General features: G+C 37.5%; 1 protein-coding gene across 1 annotated transcript; it reads left to right on the top strand.

The window, feature by feature from the left end:
* Window positions 1–635: 635 nt before the first annotated feature.
* On the top strand, window positions 636–19490 carry CASP7 (caspase 7; the record flags this gene model as incomplete). The annotated part of the gene is made up of 6 exons (XM_079536478.1): window positions 636–748; window positions 16011–16159; window positions 17120–17248; window positions 17722–17897; window positions 18466–18604; window positions 19267–19490. The coding sequence occupies 6 exons, from the start codon at window positions 636–638 to the stop codon at window positions 19488–19490; spliced, it is 930 nt and encodes a 309-aa protein (XP_079392604.1).
* Between the last annotated feature and the right edge of the window lie 1538 nt (window positions 19491–21028).

Below are 21028 nucleotides of genomic sequence, written 5' to 3' on the forward strand. Positions count from 1 at the left end.
CATTCGCGTGGCTGCACAGCCGTTTCCTCGCGAAGGGCACGGGGCGTCGTTTGCAATCGGCGGCGCCGATTTCCTCCACCTGCATGGGTGGGACCGCTCCGCTGGGGCAGCTTCTCCTGCTGCCTGTGGCCTGCACGCTTTCCTTCCTCACCGTGTCACAACTGCGTTTCATTTCCAGGAAGCGCTTGTTCTTTCCTAAGGCCTGTACGCTGTTGATACAGACAAAACAGAAGTTAAAAATTGAGATTCCATCCTTGGAAGATGGTAGAGTTTCTTTCAAGCCTATTTGCACGTATCAGCTTTCTTCCCAACACGCTTCTTTCCAGATGATGAAAAATTTTCCGGCAACTAATTGTAAGATCTTAAATCATAAAATGATTTTCACTTCTGTTCTTATGTGCCGTGTTCAGAGCGGTGTTAGACAAGAGACTTTTAGGCATTCACCACAGGGCACAACAGTGATGGCCAGGCATGTACTGCATCACCAGAAATCTATAGGTGCGCTTAGTTGGTGAAGGACCACATGGCATAACAAACTGGCAGTCCTACGTGTCCAGTTAGTGGTTTTGGTTAGGAAGTACTGAAATAACAGTGCTCACTGAGGGATGCTTACATTCTTGTACTTTTACTTGTAGATGTCAGGAGATCAGCATGCAGGCCGTTCCTCTGAAGAGAAAAGTAATGGAGACCAAGATGATATAGTCGATGCAAAACCAGACAGAAGTAGCAGACTCTCACTTTTTGCCAAGTAAGTTACTACTTTCATTTCCATTTTTCTTTTTGCCAGCTATGATACTGCCTTTCTAATGGGATTGCAGTGTTCAGTTTGCTATGCCCAAGTGCCAAAGAGTGTCTGATAGGCAGCCTATGCTGTATAAAGTCTGACACATTTAATCTGTACCCTGCTGCTGAACAGCCTTCACACTGCTCTGATTTACAGAGACCTGTAATATCACCCATCAGCTTACTTGGTAGTCGAGAGACCACTAAGTTCATTTAGCATCAGATGTAGCCCCTCATCTTAAACATTGCCCTTTTGTGGAGCTGGGAATTAAATATGCCATTAATTATCTATTTTACTGCATTCAGCTCTGCTAATCTCCTACATCATTGGAACCCCCTGCTGACTATTTAAGTTAGTTTAAAGCCTGGATGTGCCATCTAGACTGTAGCACAAAGAAGCCTCACTGAGTCTAGAGATGTAACCTATTACAGAATAAATTAAAAGCCTTTCATTTTAGCCCAGTAGACTCACCGAAGCATAATTTTACTTTCATTAAATGTACAGGCAGCAAGAATTATCTACTGTTTTACAGATAAGGAGCACATAAATGTGACTGAAAATGCAAAAGCTAAAAAACAAATGTGCAAAATTAACAAATGCTGTTGAATATCAGGAAATACTAATTAATGTGGTAAATGTATTTTATTACAGCTGTTTATTACAAATACTTGTATTTACAGAGGCTTAATTTTTTATTGTTCTTGGACATATCCACATTCAAGTGAACAATGTAATTCAAAGTACGTGAGGAATGTCATTTTATTTTTGTAGCATAATATATGAACATGATGGGTGTAACAAATCTGAGAGAGATGCGAGAGAAGTGAAGTTGCTTTCTTCTTAGATGACTTTTGATGTGCTGTTAAGCAAATCACTGAAGTTTTCTCATATTTTCTCATTCCTCAATGCATTTTAAGATGTATACACATTAATTTCCACAAATGCACGTTATATGCACGTTATACCAAATAGACAATTTAATGTTTGTTCCTAAAACTTCAAGTATTTTCCCAAGTTTTCTTTTAAAATTTCTAAAAATGCGTGTTTTAAAGTATGACATCTTCTTTAGAAGAAGCGATATGCTAATATTGTTACTCAATTATGCAACTCAAAGTTAATCATTCCCAAAGGAAAAGCAAGAATCAGCACTTCTATCGCTTTTCTTTTTCATAAGAAATTTTCCAAGTAATTTGGCTATTCATCAGCTTGAGACATTCATCTTTTGGGAAATCCTTGAAGATACAAATTTGAAACATCTTTTGCTAGAAGTAAAAAGGAACTCAGATAAAATAAATGCCGAAGAAAAAATATAAGAAGTTTGAGATGTTTCAGTATAGATTTTGTAGTAAAAAATTGAGTCTGGAATTATCTATCAGTGCTGCTTGGCAAAAGTGATGTTGGCCTGAAGAGGAATGAGCTGTTCTACAGAGAGGGTCTTAAAAATCCAAGTGCTCTGATAAGATCATTGTCTTATAGATACTCTCTGGCCTGCAGGAGCACAAAAGGAATGTGAGAGGATAAAGGAAGATGGTTTAATGACCAGAAAGAGCGGCAGTCACAAAGGAGAAAGTGAATAGAGAATGATTGATTGCTCATTGGCCTCACAAAAAAGTTATAAGAGACATCCAATGAAAAATTCATAGAGTAAGATTAAAACAATCACTAAGATATATTTTTTCCATGGTACAGAGCAGAGTCATAAAATTTAAGCCACAAGATACTCATCTAGATTCTTCTGAACTCATCTGAAATAGCAGCGTATGCATGTGTGGAAGAAAAATCTAGTGGAAATATTAATGTTAAAATCTTTGATATGAGATGCCCCTAAATCAGATTTCTGCAAGAATATATTCTGGACCAAATTTGTTTAGTTTGTTCTCTTAAAACTCATTAGTGGTCAATAACAGATACTGGGCTCAGTTTGCTTTTAATTGGATCCTGACCAGCTGTGATTTGATTGCCAAGGCTCCATTTTGGCAATGTAAACTTAATATTTGTTTAAAAAAAAAAAAAAAAGTGTCTAGAAAGCTTTAGATTGACTACATTTTTTTGTTTTACTGATCCAATTTCTACCACCCGTGCAGTACTTTCATGGAGAGTGGCTCTGGGCAGCCTGTTTTGGTGGTTGGACACCCTGCACATAGCAGGGGGGTTGAAACCAGATGATCATTCTGGTCCTTTTCAACCCAGGCCATTTTATGATTCTATGGAAGTCAGCATACAGTTTCACTTATATTTAAATACATTTTGATTTTTTTTTATACAAGCTTAAAAAAAAGATAAGCTCAATGGGAAAACAAGTATTTTCTACTGTTAAACAAGCACGTGAATTGTAATGAGAAAGAAAACGGAACAGCAGGAAACTAAAAATCAGAGCTACGCAGACACAGCAACTACTTCCAGTACCTTCACAGATATCTGTCTCTGAACAGAAATGTAGATAGCAATCGCAGTAAACAGAGATAGGTGAGAATCTTCAACATTTCTCCAATAAGACCACGACCGTGGCTCACCAAGCAGGAAGCAGAGCTCAGAGCAAGCCACAGACAGGGCAGACTCTTCTGTGTGCACCACAGTTTGGGGGAATTCTCTTCTGCGTATTTCCTTTTCTTGGAAAGAGTGCTACAACTTCAGTAACGGCGGAAAAGTGTTTGGGATCGTTAGGCGGTTGTTGGTATTTGTAGCCACTAGATGGCAGAAAGGCTTTACTTTTGTTTACTACAAAGGTTGCAGAAGACTAACTTTGTGAGACCCGCAGTTGACCAAAAAAATTCCGTTTCAGAAGGCAGACACAGCAAGATGCACTACGGCAACCTTGAGCAAAACAAGATTTCAAAAGACATGATAGCAAATATTGAGTTAGGAATTGAGACACGTTTTTAAATTTTTTTTTTTTTAAATGATAATTAAAAGCAAACAGAACTTTTCCCATAGAAACTTTTCTGTGCTGTATGAGCTCACATCACCATCTTTGAGACCTTAGAAATAACCTTGCTTCTCCAAAAGAAGATTTAGTTTCTTTACTTGGAATCTTCAGCTAGAGAACTCTGTTAGGAGGATTGAGGAAACATAGCAGCCAAACCTATTTGAGCATCCAGGTAGCATAGTTTAGCATGGAATAGAATTCAGGTCCCATTGTTAACTAGAGCTAGAATTTCTCTTACTCCTAATGTGTTTTGTCATTTGTTTGTTTAAAGCTGCATCTAAAAATTCCCAAGGTTTGGTAGACCAGCACTCACACGTTCAATAATCAGGACTGTGAACTTCAGTGAAGAAGTATAATGCAGAAGAAGGTAGTTGTTAGTAGTATATAGATACCAGTTTTATACTTGTTAATTTTGTAGAACCCTTTGTCCTTTGGTTACTTTTATTCACCGCAGCCCTGCTGTCTGATTTACAGTCAAAGTTTCCCTTATTTGGAAAGGGAAGATGTTGTTTAACTATATATTTAAGAATTACAAATGCCTATTTACCACTGAAACTGTGTGATTCGGTAGTATCTTTATAGTAAAACACATGAAATGTATTGTAACAAAATCTTCATGAGTCTGGTGGGGTACACCCATGTGTGCTCCCTAAGAGTCCTTCAGCTGTTTAAGACAGTAAAAGTTATTTATTTCTACTAAATCAGGCCACCATAAAGTTTGGGACTTCCTTCTAATTAATTTGGAAGCTTTCTAGAAACATCAGCGCATATCTTACAGCAACAGTTCAAGAGTTATGATGCCTACCAATAAAACAGCCAAAGTTTGTAAACCCACGTAACAATCAGAAAGAGCAACACAGTGGAATGGTGATACAGGAGGTGTAACAGCAAAGGCACTAGTGCAACGGAAAGGCATTACAAAGGAAAAGAAGTGCTCACCCATATCTGAAGATCCAGACTTACAGAAAAAACTCTACAAGAAAAGAATCTCCAACCAGAGATCCCATGCCAGCAGTAGTCAGCCCTTAAATGAGGTCTAAGAGAAGTACAGCCAGGCTTCACCCCTCTGGTCACGCAGCTGAATTGCCTTCACCTGTGCTCCCAGGGCTGACTCTGTCCTTTCCACAGGTGATCAATCAGTGGTTCAAGCCCTGACTCAATACAACTAGTGTTTAGATTCAAAAGATACATAGGAATGTTGTTTGTTTTTCATTCATATGGTGTTAATTTAGGCTACAGGACACAAAAATAAGGAAGCACAATGTTACTTAAGCTGTTTTAACTTCATGATCTCTATCTCAGTATAGTCACATTTCTCAACATAAATAATCTTGTCCTTCAAAGAATAAATACTCGTTTTTGAGATTCAACTTCAGCTGAACCTCAGCTATGGAGCTCCAAAGGAGTGGAAAATTGTCTTTGTTTCAGTCTTGCTTTTTTGTTGTTCTTCCATTTTTTCAGGAGGTATTTTTTACCCAGTTTTGATTATCAACAGTTTCTTTATATTTGGTTCATAGGAAGTTTTGCAGTTAGTACTTGACAAAGAACAGTTTCACATAGTTTATATTTTTTCCATCTCAAAGCTGTGTATCTTTTCTAGAGTTGTCCATTTTGTATTTTTGGGCCTATTGGAAACAATGGACTTGAATGAACTGCTTAGAAAAATTACTGCTAACATCATATGTTTAAGAAGTAACTGTATTTGCTTCTACACCAGCTGTTCCTGCCTTGAAATTAATATGTTCACATTCAGATGATGCTTTGGGTGATATTTCATCTTTTCAACATAACTTTTTACACTTTTAAATTCTAAAATACAGTTCTGTTATAGGTTTTCCAGCCACAGAATATTACAAACCTTTCAAAAACAAATACTGCTTATCTCTTTTATCCTTACATTGTGTATAATAAGTAAGTTACTTACTGAGTAACAGCCGAACAATCATCCGAATTTATGCTCTGAGCTGAAACCGAACTGAGCTCCTGGTTTAGCCACAGGTTTCCTTTATATTTCTAAGCAAATCATTGAATGCATTTTTTAGTCCTATAAGTGAGTGATGATCTTTCCTTTTACTATCCTCACTCTGAAGTTCAGTGCAATTTCATTTTAATTTGTTTGGGGTTCTGCTTTTCCCAAGCTAAATACCAGCATATGTCCTCCAAAGTGATGAACACATAGTTTTAGAAGTAATGGGTTCTAGCAACTCTTGTCTGCTAATGTTAATTCCTACACATACAGTGAAAGAGCTTTTAACAGACATGATACAACAGAGGTGTTCCTTTTTGTTACTCATTCTTGAGCTGGAGGCTCATTTTCAGTTTTGTTATGATCATTTTTGTTAGATCTAGCTCTTAATTTCTACCGAACACCACAGGCATACAAACAGTTATAATGCTGCACAGGCATACAAACAGTTATAATGCTGCACAGTGCTTGTACTTTCCCTTGGACGCTTACTGAATGTACCATGTAGGAAATGCCCAATATCTTGAAATAGCACCTGAAGTACAAGAAGTAACTAATTCAGTTAGCATTCGCTTCCAGCCTCCTTGGAGACTTCCTCAGGTGAAGCACAGCAAACACTGGATTGTTCCTGAACTGTATCTGGAGCAATTGCAACAGTGATCAAGTAGCCTAATTCCTTTTTATTGCAGTAATTTATTTCCTTCATTGTAATGAACTCTATGCTGTCAGCACTCAAAATGTGGAGGAAAGCTATAATATGTTTTAATATTTAACCTTTTAAAGGAACCACAATAAATTAAGCTGTATTTTTGAATAATCCAAAACTGCATAAGAGTAAATATGTGGGAAATAGTTCTGTGAATTAGAATACAAAAGAATTAGAATACAAAAGAGGTCTTGTAAACTATCTATGCTGATGTTCATCATTTTCTTAGAAGCATTCATTGTGCAAATATTGTAGTGATGGTTGGTTCTGGTTCTGCAAGAAGGTGTGGAGTTGTATTAAAAAGTAAAGCTTGCTGTGTCACCTCCATCTCAAGATCTGCTCTGTTTTCCTACACTCTTATCTAGGAACAGTGACAGGATCAGAGTGTGTTTTCCACTTGTCAGCAAAGGTGGATCAGGCCTGCATGACCTCTGTTTGCAGGACGATAGCTGTGAGGGTTTGAATAGCCCCATAGAAAAGTCCAGTGTGACCTACTGCTGACACATGCAGATCTTTGGGCCTGAGCACAGGGCATCCTGTTTCATGCTCCCATCTAGCCCCGAGCATGGTGGGCTCCTAGCATTACCAAGAGGATTAGACTTGCTCTTGAGCACAAGTTGAAGTCAGATGCAGTGTGGAGTGCCATTTGATGATGAGCCAAGGTACTGTGGAAAGTTATTTACCTCCTTCCTTCCCTGCCACCTGTTTGGGAACCTCGTGAATGAGCACCCTCAGGGAGTTTAGTTGTGAATTATAATTCTTCTGGCATTTTGCAATTGGTAATCCTAGATAGAATGTTCTCCTAGATATGTTATTCGGGGGTTTTGCTTTGTTTTGAGTCATCTTCCAAGCAGCCTGTGTAAAAATATATATACCTGCTAACTGTTCATAGTACCTATGACAGATAAAAGAGGCTTTTTATTTTTCTTTTACTGCATACTTGCGAGTTGCCTGTGTACATTATTTAGGATATGATCATGCAACATTTCAGTTTCCAGAACACCCTTGGAAGGTGTATGTGCTCAGGTTTTCCAGAGATGAGCAGAAAGCCTTTCAGCAAGCAACATTGTTTTTGGAAAAATTCTACCTTTTGAATGGTATTTGAATATTATTCCTCCATACCATGCAGGAAATTGATCAGGAAGCTGAATTACAAATTGATCATTAAGAATCTGGAATTTACTCAGTTTTGGTCAACTGCAGGTGTCACCTCACAGAATTGTCATGCAGGCTGTCAATCATCCACACAGTTTTAGGTGCCCAAAGATAAGGATGACAGTACCTCATTCTTTTTTTCCTTCTTTTTTCAACTGTTGAGAAATGTGGGCAGTATTAGACATGATAAACTGTGCTGAAACATTTTCATGAAGTGGAACTGGCTTAGCACCAGCGTGCTCCATCTTGTTCATGTATATGTAATAAATAAAATTGCAGCTCTGATTCTGATTTCGTTGTGTTAAGGCCATCAGTCACAGAATTAGAAGGATGGTGGGATATTTGGCACTAAGGGACATGATTTACTTCTGGGACTCAGTAGGTCAGATTGATGGATGGCCTTGATGACCTTGAAGGACTTTTCCAACCTAGTTGATTCTATGACTCTATGATAAGTTTAAATACATTTTAGAAATCCAAGAATACCTGTAGTGTACAAAGGATGCCACAAGTTCTAGCCTGAAGCTTCTTCTTTCAAACAGCTCAACTCCTTTTCTTCACACTTAGTTTCTAGATGTTCTGAACTGGGTTTCTCTGTTTTCCAAGTTCCTAGAAAGATTTCCCCTTCTCTTAATTGGAGAAGAACCTGAAACTAAAATGGCACCAAGAAGCTACTAGGTTAGTTCCGGTTTTGAAAAATATCTGAGAGATTTAAAATGTGTTTTATTTCATTTTTCTAAAGTTGAAAGGTAATTTCCTTGGAACAAAGGTAAAATATATGGAATATAACAGTAGGAGCTGGGAGGCACTGTCTGAAAGCAAAGAATTCATAAGTACATCCAACAGAGTGAACATTTACAGTAAGTAAAATCAGTTCAGCAGATCCCTCAAAGTGAGGCCAGCGTTTGAAACACTGCAACGTTGCAACATTTTATTTAGGCACATAAGATCTTTGAAAAAAGAGTTTTAAATCTAAGAGATGTTCTGCAGATTAACCAGAAGCTGCAGGTTTGTAGAAACTTCTGAACGAGATTTTCTGGTTTGTTTTGCAAGTGATCAAACGAGAAGCGTGCTCGCACACAGGTGAGTCAGCTACTGCAGTGAGCACACTGGTCACACGTTGATTTTTGCTCGCCTCTGCAACTGTTGCCCTTGTGGAGCTTTGTGGTAGGTGAGGCCCTGCTGTGGATGAAGCGAATAGACTTTAGGTTGCGGTTTACGGGATGTGGAACACAGTCTTTCCTATATTTCAGGGGAGTAATTGCAACCACGTAAGCCATGTTAGATTCACTGTTAAGGTCCTGGGAGACTTTGGGGCTGTACTTTGAGGACTGCCATACTCTATGAGCTGCAATCACATGTATTTTGCAGTTGACGTGAAACTGTTAATGCCTACATGTAATTATTCAGGGAAGCTAATGATCAGTATTTGCTTCTGGACTGAAATCCTCTGTATACCTCCATCGTGCACAGTAGGAATGCATTTGTTCCGAGCACTGTTTTCCACCAGGGACATGCCAGTACACTGCTTCACCTACTCTGGGTAAATTTGCAAGACTGTGCAAATATGTGGCTGCTAAATATAGAATCACAGAATCATAGAATGGTTTGGGTTGGAAGGGACCTTTAAGATCACGAATTTCCAACCCCCCCTGCTGTAGGCAGGGACACCTCCCACTAGACCAGGTTGCTCACAGACCCATCCAGCCTGGCCTTCAGTGCTTCCAGGGAATGGGCATTCACAACTTCCCTGGGCAGCCTGTTCCAGTGTCTCACCATCCTCACAGGAAAGAATCTCTGCCCAGTATCTACTCTAAACCTACCCTCTACCAGTTTAAAACCATTTCCCCTTGTCCTGTTGCTACAGCTAGCATACATCTTAATAAATGTTGCTTATGGCTCCTGTTCTGCTGTTGGAAGTGATATAACATGCTACAAGAAACTTAGAAAATGCCAGGGATTCGATTTAAAAAATGGAAACATTTTGTGAACTTTTTGCAAAATCTGTAACAGCACTGCTACGTATTTTGTAGTAGGAACCAAAGTAAGACTTTTGATATGACTGAAGGTATGAACCCAGACTCACCATGGGCAAACATGTCAATGAAAGCTTAGTTTGTTCCCAGCCCTATTAGTATCTCCGTAAGTCCAAGCAAATAATTCCATTGTTGACTTAACTTGCTTCTTTCAAGGAAAGAAATATTGCTACAACAATCTTGATTGCGTATTTATAGTTAGAAGGAGGATGTGGGGCACGTTTTTTTGGTAAGAAACAAGAGATACTTTCTCTGTTAATTCCTCACATCAGATTCATTCAAAAAAAAATCTTTTCCTCCGGTGATTTTAAATGATCTTTGTTCAGTCAGCTGGCAGTCTTACTGAAAAGACATCCTCAAGAAGTCATGAACTAATTACCAGCTTCAAATAAAGATGGAAGCTAAATATTTAGTATGGCTCTGATCTTGAGAAGGGTTACGAGCAGGCTTTCTTTTACTGTCTGACTAGTCCTATTGCTTTCAGTTTGCGTAAGCATGCTGGGCCATTTCCTGTCATTTTACCACTTCCTAAAAATGACTGTGGCTTAGGAACTTTGGCAGAGTGTATATGAAGAAGAAAGCACCGATCAGACTTCATGTATCGTTGATAAATATGAGTGTTAGACTCCAGTACTATCTATTTGATCAGTTTCACCATAATTTAAAATTTCTTTAAGGCAGGAAACAAGCCTATTAGAGGGACTAGGAGCCTAGGACTTTTTTTTGTGTTTAAAAGTTACTTTTCTGTATTGTGTTGTTTAGATTTGCTATTGTTTTTCAAATTGTTAGGTAGGTTTTCATTCATTTTGTGTAGTCTCCTTGCTATAGTAAACAACATAGGTGAAATGATGGATATCATTCAGATGCTTTTAGGTGAACTTCTACTTTTTAGGTGCTATGTGTCTGAAAAATAGATGGAAATCACATATGCTACTGTAGTACTCAGGAGAAAAAGTCTGAGAGCCTACAGTGTGTGGCAGGCAGATTGGAAACAGAATGGAGATCTGTCAAAAGCCAATGTCACCAGCTGTGGCTCCTGTTAGTATTTAAAGTGGATTTCACTTTGCATTCCAGCATGTAGCATTGTTAGTATATGACCCAGAATCACATAATCAGGCACACTGCAATACAGTGTTAGTATTTGGACTAGCATTTATGGCTAATGCTTAGTCTTTGTCCCATATAATTTATGCTTTTTGGTTATTAACAGTAAAAGAATAATCATTTTATAAGAGATGCTTCAAATGGAGACACAATCATCTTGTCCAGAAATGTTGCAGTTCTGCCAACTTGATGCAATAACAATGGGAAAAGTCAACAGGATAATCTATTATTTGCATGCAGCTCTAAATCTACTTGACATTTTACCTAAACAAATCTGACAAAGAACAGAGTCTGCCTTAAAGAACTTAAGATCTAATAAGCTCTGGTCAGGTTTAACAAGTGTCTTGTGCTTGTTATTACCAATAGATTTCAAGAGAAAAATAAATTCAAAGAGGGGAGTGTGTACAGTAATCAGAGGTGTACTAAGTATGGTGAAATTAGACTGGATGAAAGTATTAAAGCTGCACAGAAGTATTAAAGCTGACAGTTTGGAGAGAAGGTTGTATAGGAGCAAGGCAAACCCACGTACATTCATCAGAAAGCAACAGACATGAGTAGACCACTGATTATTGAGACTAGAGTAAAAACAAAAGAATTAAATGCAGAACTTTGATTTGTCTAATTCATGCATTCTGTTTCTTGGTAACTTCCTCAGAAGGTGAAAATGATGAGGGGGCATCTAAGTGGTTAGCAGTAGAATAAAGAGCACTGAAGTTTTATGATATCTTCTGTCCCACAACATGCAGTGCATGAAAGTTCTGCAGGTATTTGATGGGTTACCTGAGAAGATCGGTACTGTGGACTTCATCAGTCTGCCACTGCCATAATCTTCTTGCCTGGACGCAAAGGCTGACTACCCTATAATAACAAGAATCAAGCTCTTCTCCAATGACAAAAGGTCTGGGGATTTCAGAAGCAATCCTGAGACAACGCGTTCTGTAAAAGACAGCATGTTTTATAAGACAAATTTTCTTTTTATAGAAACCTGCTAACAAGGTATTAAAAAGCAATATACTACTACCCATCATCCTAATGGAGAATGTGAAGGAACTAAAGGGAAAACAAACAGGAACCTCCTCCTATCCTATGAGAAGGAAGTGATTATCTTGAAATTTGTTTTATCCTTCTAATCCTCTGTCTGTTTGCCTATTTAAGTGACTGTTCTTTTCTGAAGAGCCTTGTTTCTGCCCTGGGTGTTTCTAGGTGTCACTGAATTGCTTGCTTTTAAGGCAGAGACACTCACATTTCCAGGAAAAAAACAGTTGTCTGTCAGTTTCTATCAGTCTCTTTTTAAATTACTTTTAATTTTCAGGTTCAGTAAATGGATTGGTGTAATAGTTTCTACCCTAGATATTGCCTTTTTTTCATGTCTTCCTTTAATCCACTCCTCTCTCTTGAGACTTTTACCTGAGTCATGCTGCTACTGTTCCAAGGGGAGTCCATATATTACAGCAGACAGGCATTTTAAAAAATGTTTTATGTTTACTAGCTTTTAGACCTTGCACAAGGACGGACTTCATGGTTGGCATTAATTATGGAATGGAATGGAAGCTGAAGACCTCCACAGAAATATTGTGCTTTGCTTGAAGTTAATTAGAAGTTAAGACATGACGAGAGACTGGAAGCTCTCCTGTTAAAGGATGCTATGTCATAATTCTCCATGGTAGCAAAGATAGTGCAGAGTGATGCTAGAAGAAGGGAAGCCAAAGGAGAGGAAATTGGGACTGCTCAGAGACACTGTTTTCAACAGAACTGTAAAGATTTCATTTTCTTGAAAATAATCTTTACGTATACTTAATAGTTAACAGGGGTGCTTTTATCCTTAAATTCTGATACCTTTACATATGGAAATCATGATTTACCAAAGCATAACAGAAAAAAGGTTCTTGTGATAACTGTCATTTCTTTAGGCAGTCAAGATCTGAGTTCCTACGGGCGCAAACGAAGGTATCTCCATTAACACTGACAGGATTTTAGTCAGTCATAATGATGAGAAATTTGGCCTTTGCTATTTAAAAGTTCAGTAACACAGTGATAAATGCTATGGGAAACTTTCGTTTTGTATTTGAAATGTGAGAAGTTGATAATGATGTTTTTCCCAGGGTTGACGCTGAGTGTAGACTTGATGAAGTCACATTCCGAGGCATGCCGCTGTCAGGCCTAAGCCCTAGATTTAGAAACACTGTAAGAATAACTAGGAAAATGTGCAAGTTACTTGAGGGTGCCAGAGTGGACTTTTGATTTTTCTGAACTCTCAGCTGAAAGAAGAGAACGCGAAATATGTGAGAGCAGTGATAGAAGAATGTTTCTGTCTGAGGGAAAAGATCAGAGTAGTGGAGTGAGGAATTGAGGCACGGCTGTAGTTAAAAACTAAAAGCAGAGGAAACAGTTGTAAAATTCAAGTTTCTGTTTAGTCTGGGCAAGTTTGAATCCAAAAAGAGGGAAATTAAAGACGTTGGATATCAGAGAAGCAGAAAGAAATAAAACTAAGAGCAGATAGTTGACAACAGTTTATAAAAGCACATAATTAACCCGTGGAAATGCTCTCAGAAAATACTGTGATTAGAAAGCTTAGAGAACAACAGTGGTAAACATTTATGTTAATGTGTCCAGTTCAAAGCTTAAAAATCAAAATTTGTCTAGAAAGCTTTATGCTTTCAGTCATAAGACAGCCTGTCACTGACAAGGAATTTCCCTTTAGGACTGATTAGTACATATTTATAACATTATTAGTCATTATTACAAGGTATGATTTAACTTGTTTAAACTGAAGAGTGGAACCTTAAACAATCAGCTTAAGCCACTCAGGCAATTCCCAAATTGCCCTATTTTGGCGTAGAAAACAGAATAAAAAAAAAAACCAACAAAAAAAAAGAATTCTCCTTGGATTGCAGTGTTGGATAAGTGTACAGCACAGCCTTTGCTTTCTTATTCATTCAATTTGGACAGATACCAAAGGATTTCTGGAACTATTTTGTTGTCTGCCAGTAAAGGAACGACAGGCGTAACCCCACAAGATACGCTGTGGTTGCTTATGATCTGATTATCCTGTTAGGCTTGGAAGCAATCATTAGAACAAAAGCATAGTATCCTTTGTGAAGGAATGGGGAAATTAAACGATGGATTCATGCGGACTGTTACACTGGCAAGGCTTGTCTGTGACCTTTGATGCTGAACAGCATAGAGCTTCTGGCATGCTTTTGGGAATACCAGCAGTAGCTATATCTCTTAAAGTCCTGAGAATTTCTGCATGAATGAGTGCAAACTATTGAACTCGGAAGTTAAGTGGTTTCAGAGAAGTTGTGTGGCTGCTTTACTGTGCCACTTAACCCCAGCTGCTATTTTCAGAGAAGTTCTTTGTTGGGTAATGTGACCGCATGACTTCTTGTCTCAAATTAGATCGTTCCTAGCATTTTGGAGTGGACAGTGTAAATATGATATTGCACCACGTAGGTAGATCTATTCCAAGTGTTCAAAACTGTTCATGGATTGAACATCAACAGAAATTTGTGTAGAATACCCCTGAAAATATCTTAGTATATGTAACAGCCACTGCTAGTCATACAGCTTATTCAGGAAGTCAGTGAAGCTGGATAAATTTGTATAAACTTGAATAGGGCATGGGCTAAGGAAATTAGTCTCTTCATTGGCCTGAGTGCTTTCTTCTTGTTTTGAATTTTCTTCTTCTCTTTTCTTTTTTCCAAAGAGTTGTCTTGTGATGTTGGACTAGGGGGAATTTTAGGCTAAAATAAGAATCCATGATCTCTTTGAAACCCAAATGTAACATCAACATCATGCAGCTGTGGATAATTCTTTAAAATGGTTAAAATCTTTTCTTGAGGCTAAGCATATTTAATTATTGTTCTCAGAGCCCTCAAGAAGCAGTGTGTAGGGAGAATACCAATATTTGGGTTTGACAGAATAAAACCCCGTGCTTTAAGAGTATCAAAGACAATCCTCAAGTAGGTACAATTCAAAATCTTGTTCCACAGTTTCTAAAATAATTCTAAGAGAGGAGAAGACAGTCAGATGATGGGTAAAAAAAGAGTGTAGAGAAAGCCTGCAAGATGCAACTATTTAATGTGGTCACTTATAACAGAGCATGAGGACACTCGAAGATAAGAAGAACCTGTTTTAAAATTGAATTGCCATGGCATTTGAACATAATGAATCATCTGGAGATGCTTTATTATGGTTTCCAGTTACTCTTGCCCTTAAGTAATAAAAAATAGGACACTTGGAGACTCCAACAATTGCTAGAGACAACAATTGTTAAATCAGAAAGATAAGTAAGTACATTTCCTAAACATTTAATCAATCCACAGCAATCTCATCTCTGAAGACTATTAGTGAAGCAAATAGCTTGGGTAATTTTCTAGAAATATGTCAAAGTGAGAATACTGAAAGTACTTAATTGACATTATGGGACAAATCTAATTTTGTTTAAAAGAAATGGTATAGTACAGTTGGTTGTGCTGACAAAATAGGTTTGTTTTCCGCTCAGACTGCAGCAGTAAGTACTACTGGAAGCAAGATGCTGATACTTTCTTCTGCCCTTTCCCAAGTATTGTCTCTAAGCAGGCCTGCTCCAAAGCTTGCTTATATTTCTAATGTTTCATCAGAGCCTTTGAAGGCTTTCCCTGGCTTCAGTTCTGCTTGTGGAGATCACATCAACATCAGAAGTCACTTGGCTGGACAAAAAAGTCCACCTCAAAAAGCAACCATTACTGAGTTCCTCATGCTTGTATTTCAGGTGTGCGTGCAGGTTGTCATGGATTCATTCTATAATATTTGATTTAGAATAAATTGGTGGGTAGAGTCTATGCTGTCTCTCAGCATCTTTTTCTCTGTCTCTCAGCATCTTTTTCTAATTCAGTCTAAGACTCCATCGTATATCGGAAAGATCAGTGTACAGTTATATTAGTGGAGAATGTTTACAGGATAAATCATTTATCTTCTCATCATCCTTGAATAGTTATTAAGGAAGATCTGTCTGGGTTTACATGAATCACTTATAGTAAAATTAAAATAGTTCTTACATCCAGAACCGTAGTTTGCAAAAGACTGCTGCCAGCCTGGTATTTGGTCAAGATCTGCATGTCTGCAATTCACTCAGGGGTGATTTTACCATCATCTGTATCCAAATACTGAATGGAAATCATGAGACTCAAGCAATGAGTTAATATCTCTACATCTCTGTGTGAAATATGAAGGAAAAGAAACATAAGAGAAATAAAAACATCAGGTAGTGCTGCCCCAGTGGCATTAGTTAAGATAAATAAGCACCTTGCTTGTGACTGGTCATTAACAGTTTTTTCATTTGATTCACACAGGAAAAAGAAGAATGGAGAAGAAGAACAGCCAAAGTCCTCTCTCAGTAACCAGTACCGAATTGTTACACCCACATTCCAGTATAATATGAACTACAAGAAAGTTGGCAAATGTGTAATTATAAACAACAAAAATTTTGAAGACAAAACAGGTAACATTCTTTGTCCTGCTTGAGAAGGGAGGACGAACCACATGACCTTCAGAGGTCCTTTCCAACCTAAGCCATTTTTGATTCTGTGATTCGATGACACTTATTACAGATTTTAGAATTTTCATATTTTCATTAATCAATAAACCTGTTATTTTTAGGGCATGGAATTTTAATGACCATATTCACTTTAAGTAGCTGTTCATACTATTTGTTCCTGTTCTTTAAAACTTACATTAGAGTAGTTCTTTGTGGCTCCTTTGCAGTAGGTGGTTCAAAAAGCATGTCAGCTTGTTCTGCCAACTTCCCACTAAACTTCTGTCCTAGAATTTAAGGCTGTACTGTTAACACCTGAACTTTGGTATCTGCGGCCCATGTCATCACTTCTCTGTCTCTGAGCTGCTTCTAATAGCTATAGCTGCACTACAAAAGCTAATAGCCATAGCTGTGCTCTGTTCACAATCTGGTGTCGGCTGCACTTTCCAGATTGCATGCAGTTTTGAAACAGATATTTGTGAAATAGCCAACTTTGTAGGCTTTTTTTTTCTCTACAAGTTAGGCAAACAAATTAAATGAAGTGCTTATTCCAAAGAATTTACGTCAATTTCCTTTAGGGGGTATCATGGGGAATCTTTTTTAACTATTGAAGAGCTTTGTGCATATGTTACTCTGCAGAACCAAAAGGAGATAGAATTCTCCACAGAGGTCCCATGTTGCAAAATGCTGGAGATAAACCAGCATTTTTCAGCATAAAATACACGTTCACATTGGACCTTGCATTATTTTGCATTGAAACAAGACTCATAGTTTGTTCTGAATGCCAAGGATGTTGTTAGAGGATTGTTTTAAATTCATGTCACCATGACATTGTATATAAATTAAGAACATAAAGTTGCTTTTGGACATACAAATTATTTTAAATTGTGTAATGTGCAATCAACTGTACTATTTCTTTTCTGGTAGGAATGGGTACACGCAATGGCACTGACAAAGATGCTGGAGATCTCTCTAAGAGTTTCAGAAGCTTAGGTTTTGATGTTCACACATACAATGACCGAAGCTGTGAGGATATGAAAACACTACTGAAACAAGGTAAAAATTTAGAATTATAGAGTAATTTATTGTGTAAGGGACCTCTGGAGGTCACCTAAGTAATGCTCTGCACAGAGCAGGTCAGATTAGAACAGAGTGCTTAGGCCCCACGAAGTGGAATTTTCTCTACAGAAAGATTTGATTTCTGAACAGATTAGCCTTAATTCTCCAGCTCCTCCAGTGTAAATTCAGAAATGCATAGTTTTGTTGTCATAGTAGATGACAAATCTACTAAAATAATTCCATATAGTTAAGAGTTCAGCTGTTGAATCAAGTGGGCTGAACTCTATGTTCATTTATTCAAGTTATTCATCACATTCTTAAAAATCGGGCTGTGTTATCTTTACCTTCTCCTTTCTATGACTTCCAGTAGAGGCCCACTCTTCATTTAGTCTCAGAAAGATGTGTTTGATAAATATAATTTGTCATTTAAAACGTTGCCTCCTTTTGGCTAACAAGTATTTGATTTGTAGCTGCTGAAGAGAATCACAGTGATGCTGCTTGTTTTGCCTGTATCCTTCTAAGCCATGGGGAAGAAGGTCTCATTTATGGCACTGATGGACCCATGGCTATCAAACACCTGACTGCACTCTTCAGAGGAGACAAATGTAAAAGCCTGATAGGCAAACCCAAATTGTTTTTCATTCAGGTAAATACTATATCCTTCTGCTGCAGTGGGGAAAACCTATTATGTCACTTGTCTTGTCGTGAAATGCTCTGAAAGTTATCTTGCTGAATTTGGTAGAGGTCTTGAGGAAAAAAACAGTGTGGAGAGAAGTTAAATACAGGTGACTTTTATCTTGTTTGCTTTTAAAAAGTGATTTACATGCAGGATTCTTAGATGTAAAGAACATATCAAAATATTCCCCATCCACTTTTTTGCACATGGATTCCTTTTGTGCTGGGTAATACATGAACTTCAGACCATAGAGATAACCTCCATCTTGTGCAGACAGTGCTGAGAACAGTATGTGATTATCAATAGAAATAATTCTGTCCAAGTATCTTTGGATAAAGGCTGCATCTCCAAATTACTGCATTCTGCTAAATTCTTCAATCTCCCTGAGTAGCCTTGTTTTCTACTTTCTTGCCTCTTATACATACAAAGTACTGCCAAAAACTACATCCATTTAAAAATGTTTTTTTAAAAAAAACATTATAAAATACCTCATTTCTCCTTACTGGTCAAGTTCTCTTCATCTTCACTGGTGTTTCAGGCATGCCGAGGCTCTGAGTTTGATGAAGGTATACAAACTGACTCTGGACCTGCAAATGACACTCTGGAAACAGATGCCAATCCTAGATACAAAATCCCAGTAGAAGCAGATTTTCTGTTTGCATATTCCACTGTGCCAGGTAAAAAAAAAAGAAAAAAAGGGAGGGGGTGGGGAGGGAGTTTTAGAGGCAAGAAGCCTAAAAATTTATCCTATCTTCAGTTGCCAATCAACATTTTTTATCTATAATAGTTACTCCAATAAAACGTGTTATTTTTACAGAACTGGCTTTTTCTCTGCCCTTATGCATCACAGCTTCAGTAGCGATGGACAAAATGCTAAGACATGGTGTTTGGTTTGGCCAGTGTGTTCCATTTACTACTTTTACAATGAGCTGAAACAGGAGGAAGCCCAAATCTGGCAGGTGACAAAGCACAGGCATTACAGATGGCAGAGGAAGGCAATACCAACCTTAGATAGGCTAGTTCAGTAACTATGTTGAATTTACATGCAAGAAGAGGATGGGCTATAGCATGAACCTTTGCAAAAATATGCTTTATGAAAACATAGAGAATTGTACCTTAATATGCTGAAGGTTGGAGAGGTAATACACGTTATTTTCCTTGTCTGTGAAACAAGATTTGTGACAGGAGTAATAAGAATTGAAGTTTTTGTGTGCAGTTTCTGCTTATCCAGAATTTTTCACACAAACTGGTACATTTCTCTCTGATGTTCTACTCTTCAGCACAAAGTCTTAAGAAGGCAGAGGGAAAAAAGCACGCTCTTTTATCTCTTTTCTGTAAGGTTATTATTCTTGGAGGAATCCTGGAAGAGGCTCTTGGTTTGTGCAGTCTCTGTGCTCTGTGCTAAATGAACATGGAAAACAGCTTGAGATCATGCAGATCCTCACACGGGTCAACTATGTGGTTGCCACGAATTTTGAATCACAGTCTGATGATCCACGCTTCAGTGAGAAGAAGCAGATTCCTTGCGTAGTCTCTATGCTTACTAAGGAACTTTACTTCTGAAAGCGTATTTAATACAGCCAGTAATGTGAGATCGGGATAAATTTGGGGGTGAAGATTTGGTTATAAATTGCAGTAACACAATTTTTAATAACAGAACTGTAATGACTCTAGATTTACATACTGTATAAGCTGGGGTACCTGACAAATGGACAATAGGCAATATTTTAAAGACCACCTACATGCTGTGAATCAATCCTGTAGCTAATTTCTGATTTGTATTAGAATCGTAGACTCCATGATTCTATTACAAATAATTTTGATTTCTCTTAGTGTAGCTGTCTGAGAGTCAGTTACCTGACCCATAAAGGTTTACTCCAAAAAACAGATTGTAAAATCTGTAAAAAAACATAAATGAAGCTCCATCTTTTCTTTCACTGCAATCTCATGGAATTGTAACTTCCTTGGAAATTTCCAAAGACCATCATACAATAAATATGTCCAGAGATGAAACTGACTTTGTAGCTATTCGAAAGGGTGCTTCTTAGTCTAATAAATTTATTTCCATTTTAGAACACTCTTAAAGAAGAGTAATGGATGCACTGTGCTTAATATGGATGTCAATTTAGTTATCATTCTAGCATAAGGTTAATTTTATTTGCAGATAATTCAGCTGAATGGTATGGAAATGTATCAAATAGAAAGATTTTCATTTTGGTTTTTCTAAAAGTAGGCAAACTAATTAGATAATACCTTAATAAAATACCATTATGAAGATTTTTGCAGATGACAATTAACTGAGCGAACAGCCTGACACAGTAGTCGTGCAGTTTCTCTGCTTGCAGAAATAAGAACGCCTGCATGTTGATTCATAAGTTTTGAACCCAGAAAAAGTTGATGTCTAGACTTTGTTATAAAACATTACAATTTAATGTTGAAACAACAGAATTATGTATTTCAGTAAGAAACGCACGTTTAGATTTAACTTCCTTGGTGAGGAATTTCACCAAGACCAGAAATACTTGAATCAGAAACCAGAAGTGCCTTTTTAGTTAATATATTGTCTTGATTTTGTACTTTGGAGTTATGTCAATGATGCTTATATTTCTAATTTTTATATTCTTTTTAAATATGATAGCTCAAAAAAGTAATTTTAATGGTTTGATTAGACTGATAAATGATAGGTTATTCACCCTTTTCCTAGTTATGGACTCTTACTTTTTTTAAATCTAAGAAAACAGGTGCATGCCGAGTTATCTCTTTATTGAGTATATTTTCTTACAGGAAATGTAGCATACCGAGGCATATCTTTTTCATAAGTCAAATTTACAATTGTTTGAATTAAATAAATTATTGTTTTGTGAAAGTCTTGAGCATAATATCAATAAAGACCTTTTTTAATTTCCTATGAACATCTGCCTGTTGGTCATTTGATCTGGTGAAGTGAAAACCAACCAAAATACATCCCACAATTTTTCTCAGTCTTGAATGTTGCTCTTCTGCATCTTTATCAAGATGAGGTTTCCTGTGTCGGTTGGAAAGTAGTTTGGAAGTATAAGCTGGCATTTGATTGTTTGGGTTAAGTAGGCCGGATCCTTTCA

This window comes from Tetrao urogallus, assembly GCF_951394365.1.
Source record: "Tetrao urogallus genome assembly, chromosome: 5".
Classification (NCBI taxonomy): Eukaryota; Metazoa; Chordata; class Aves; order Galliformes; family Phasianidae; genus Tetrao; species Tetrao urogallus.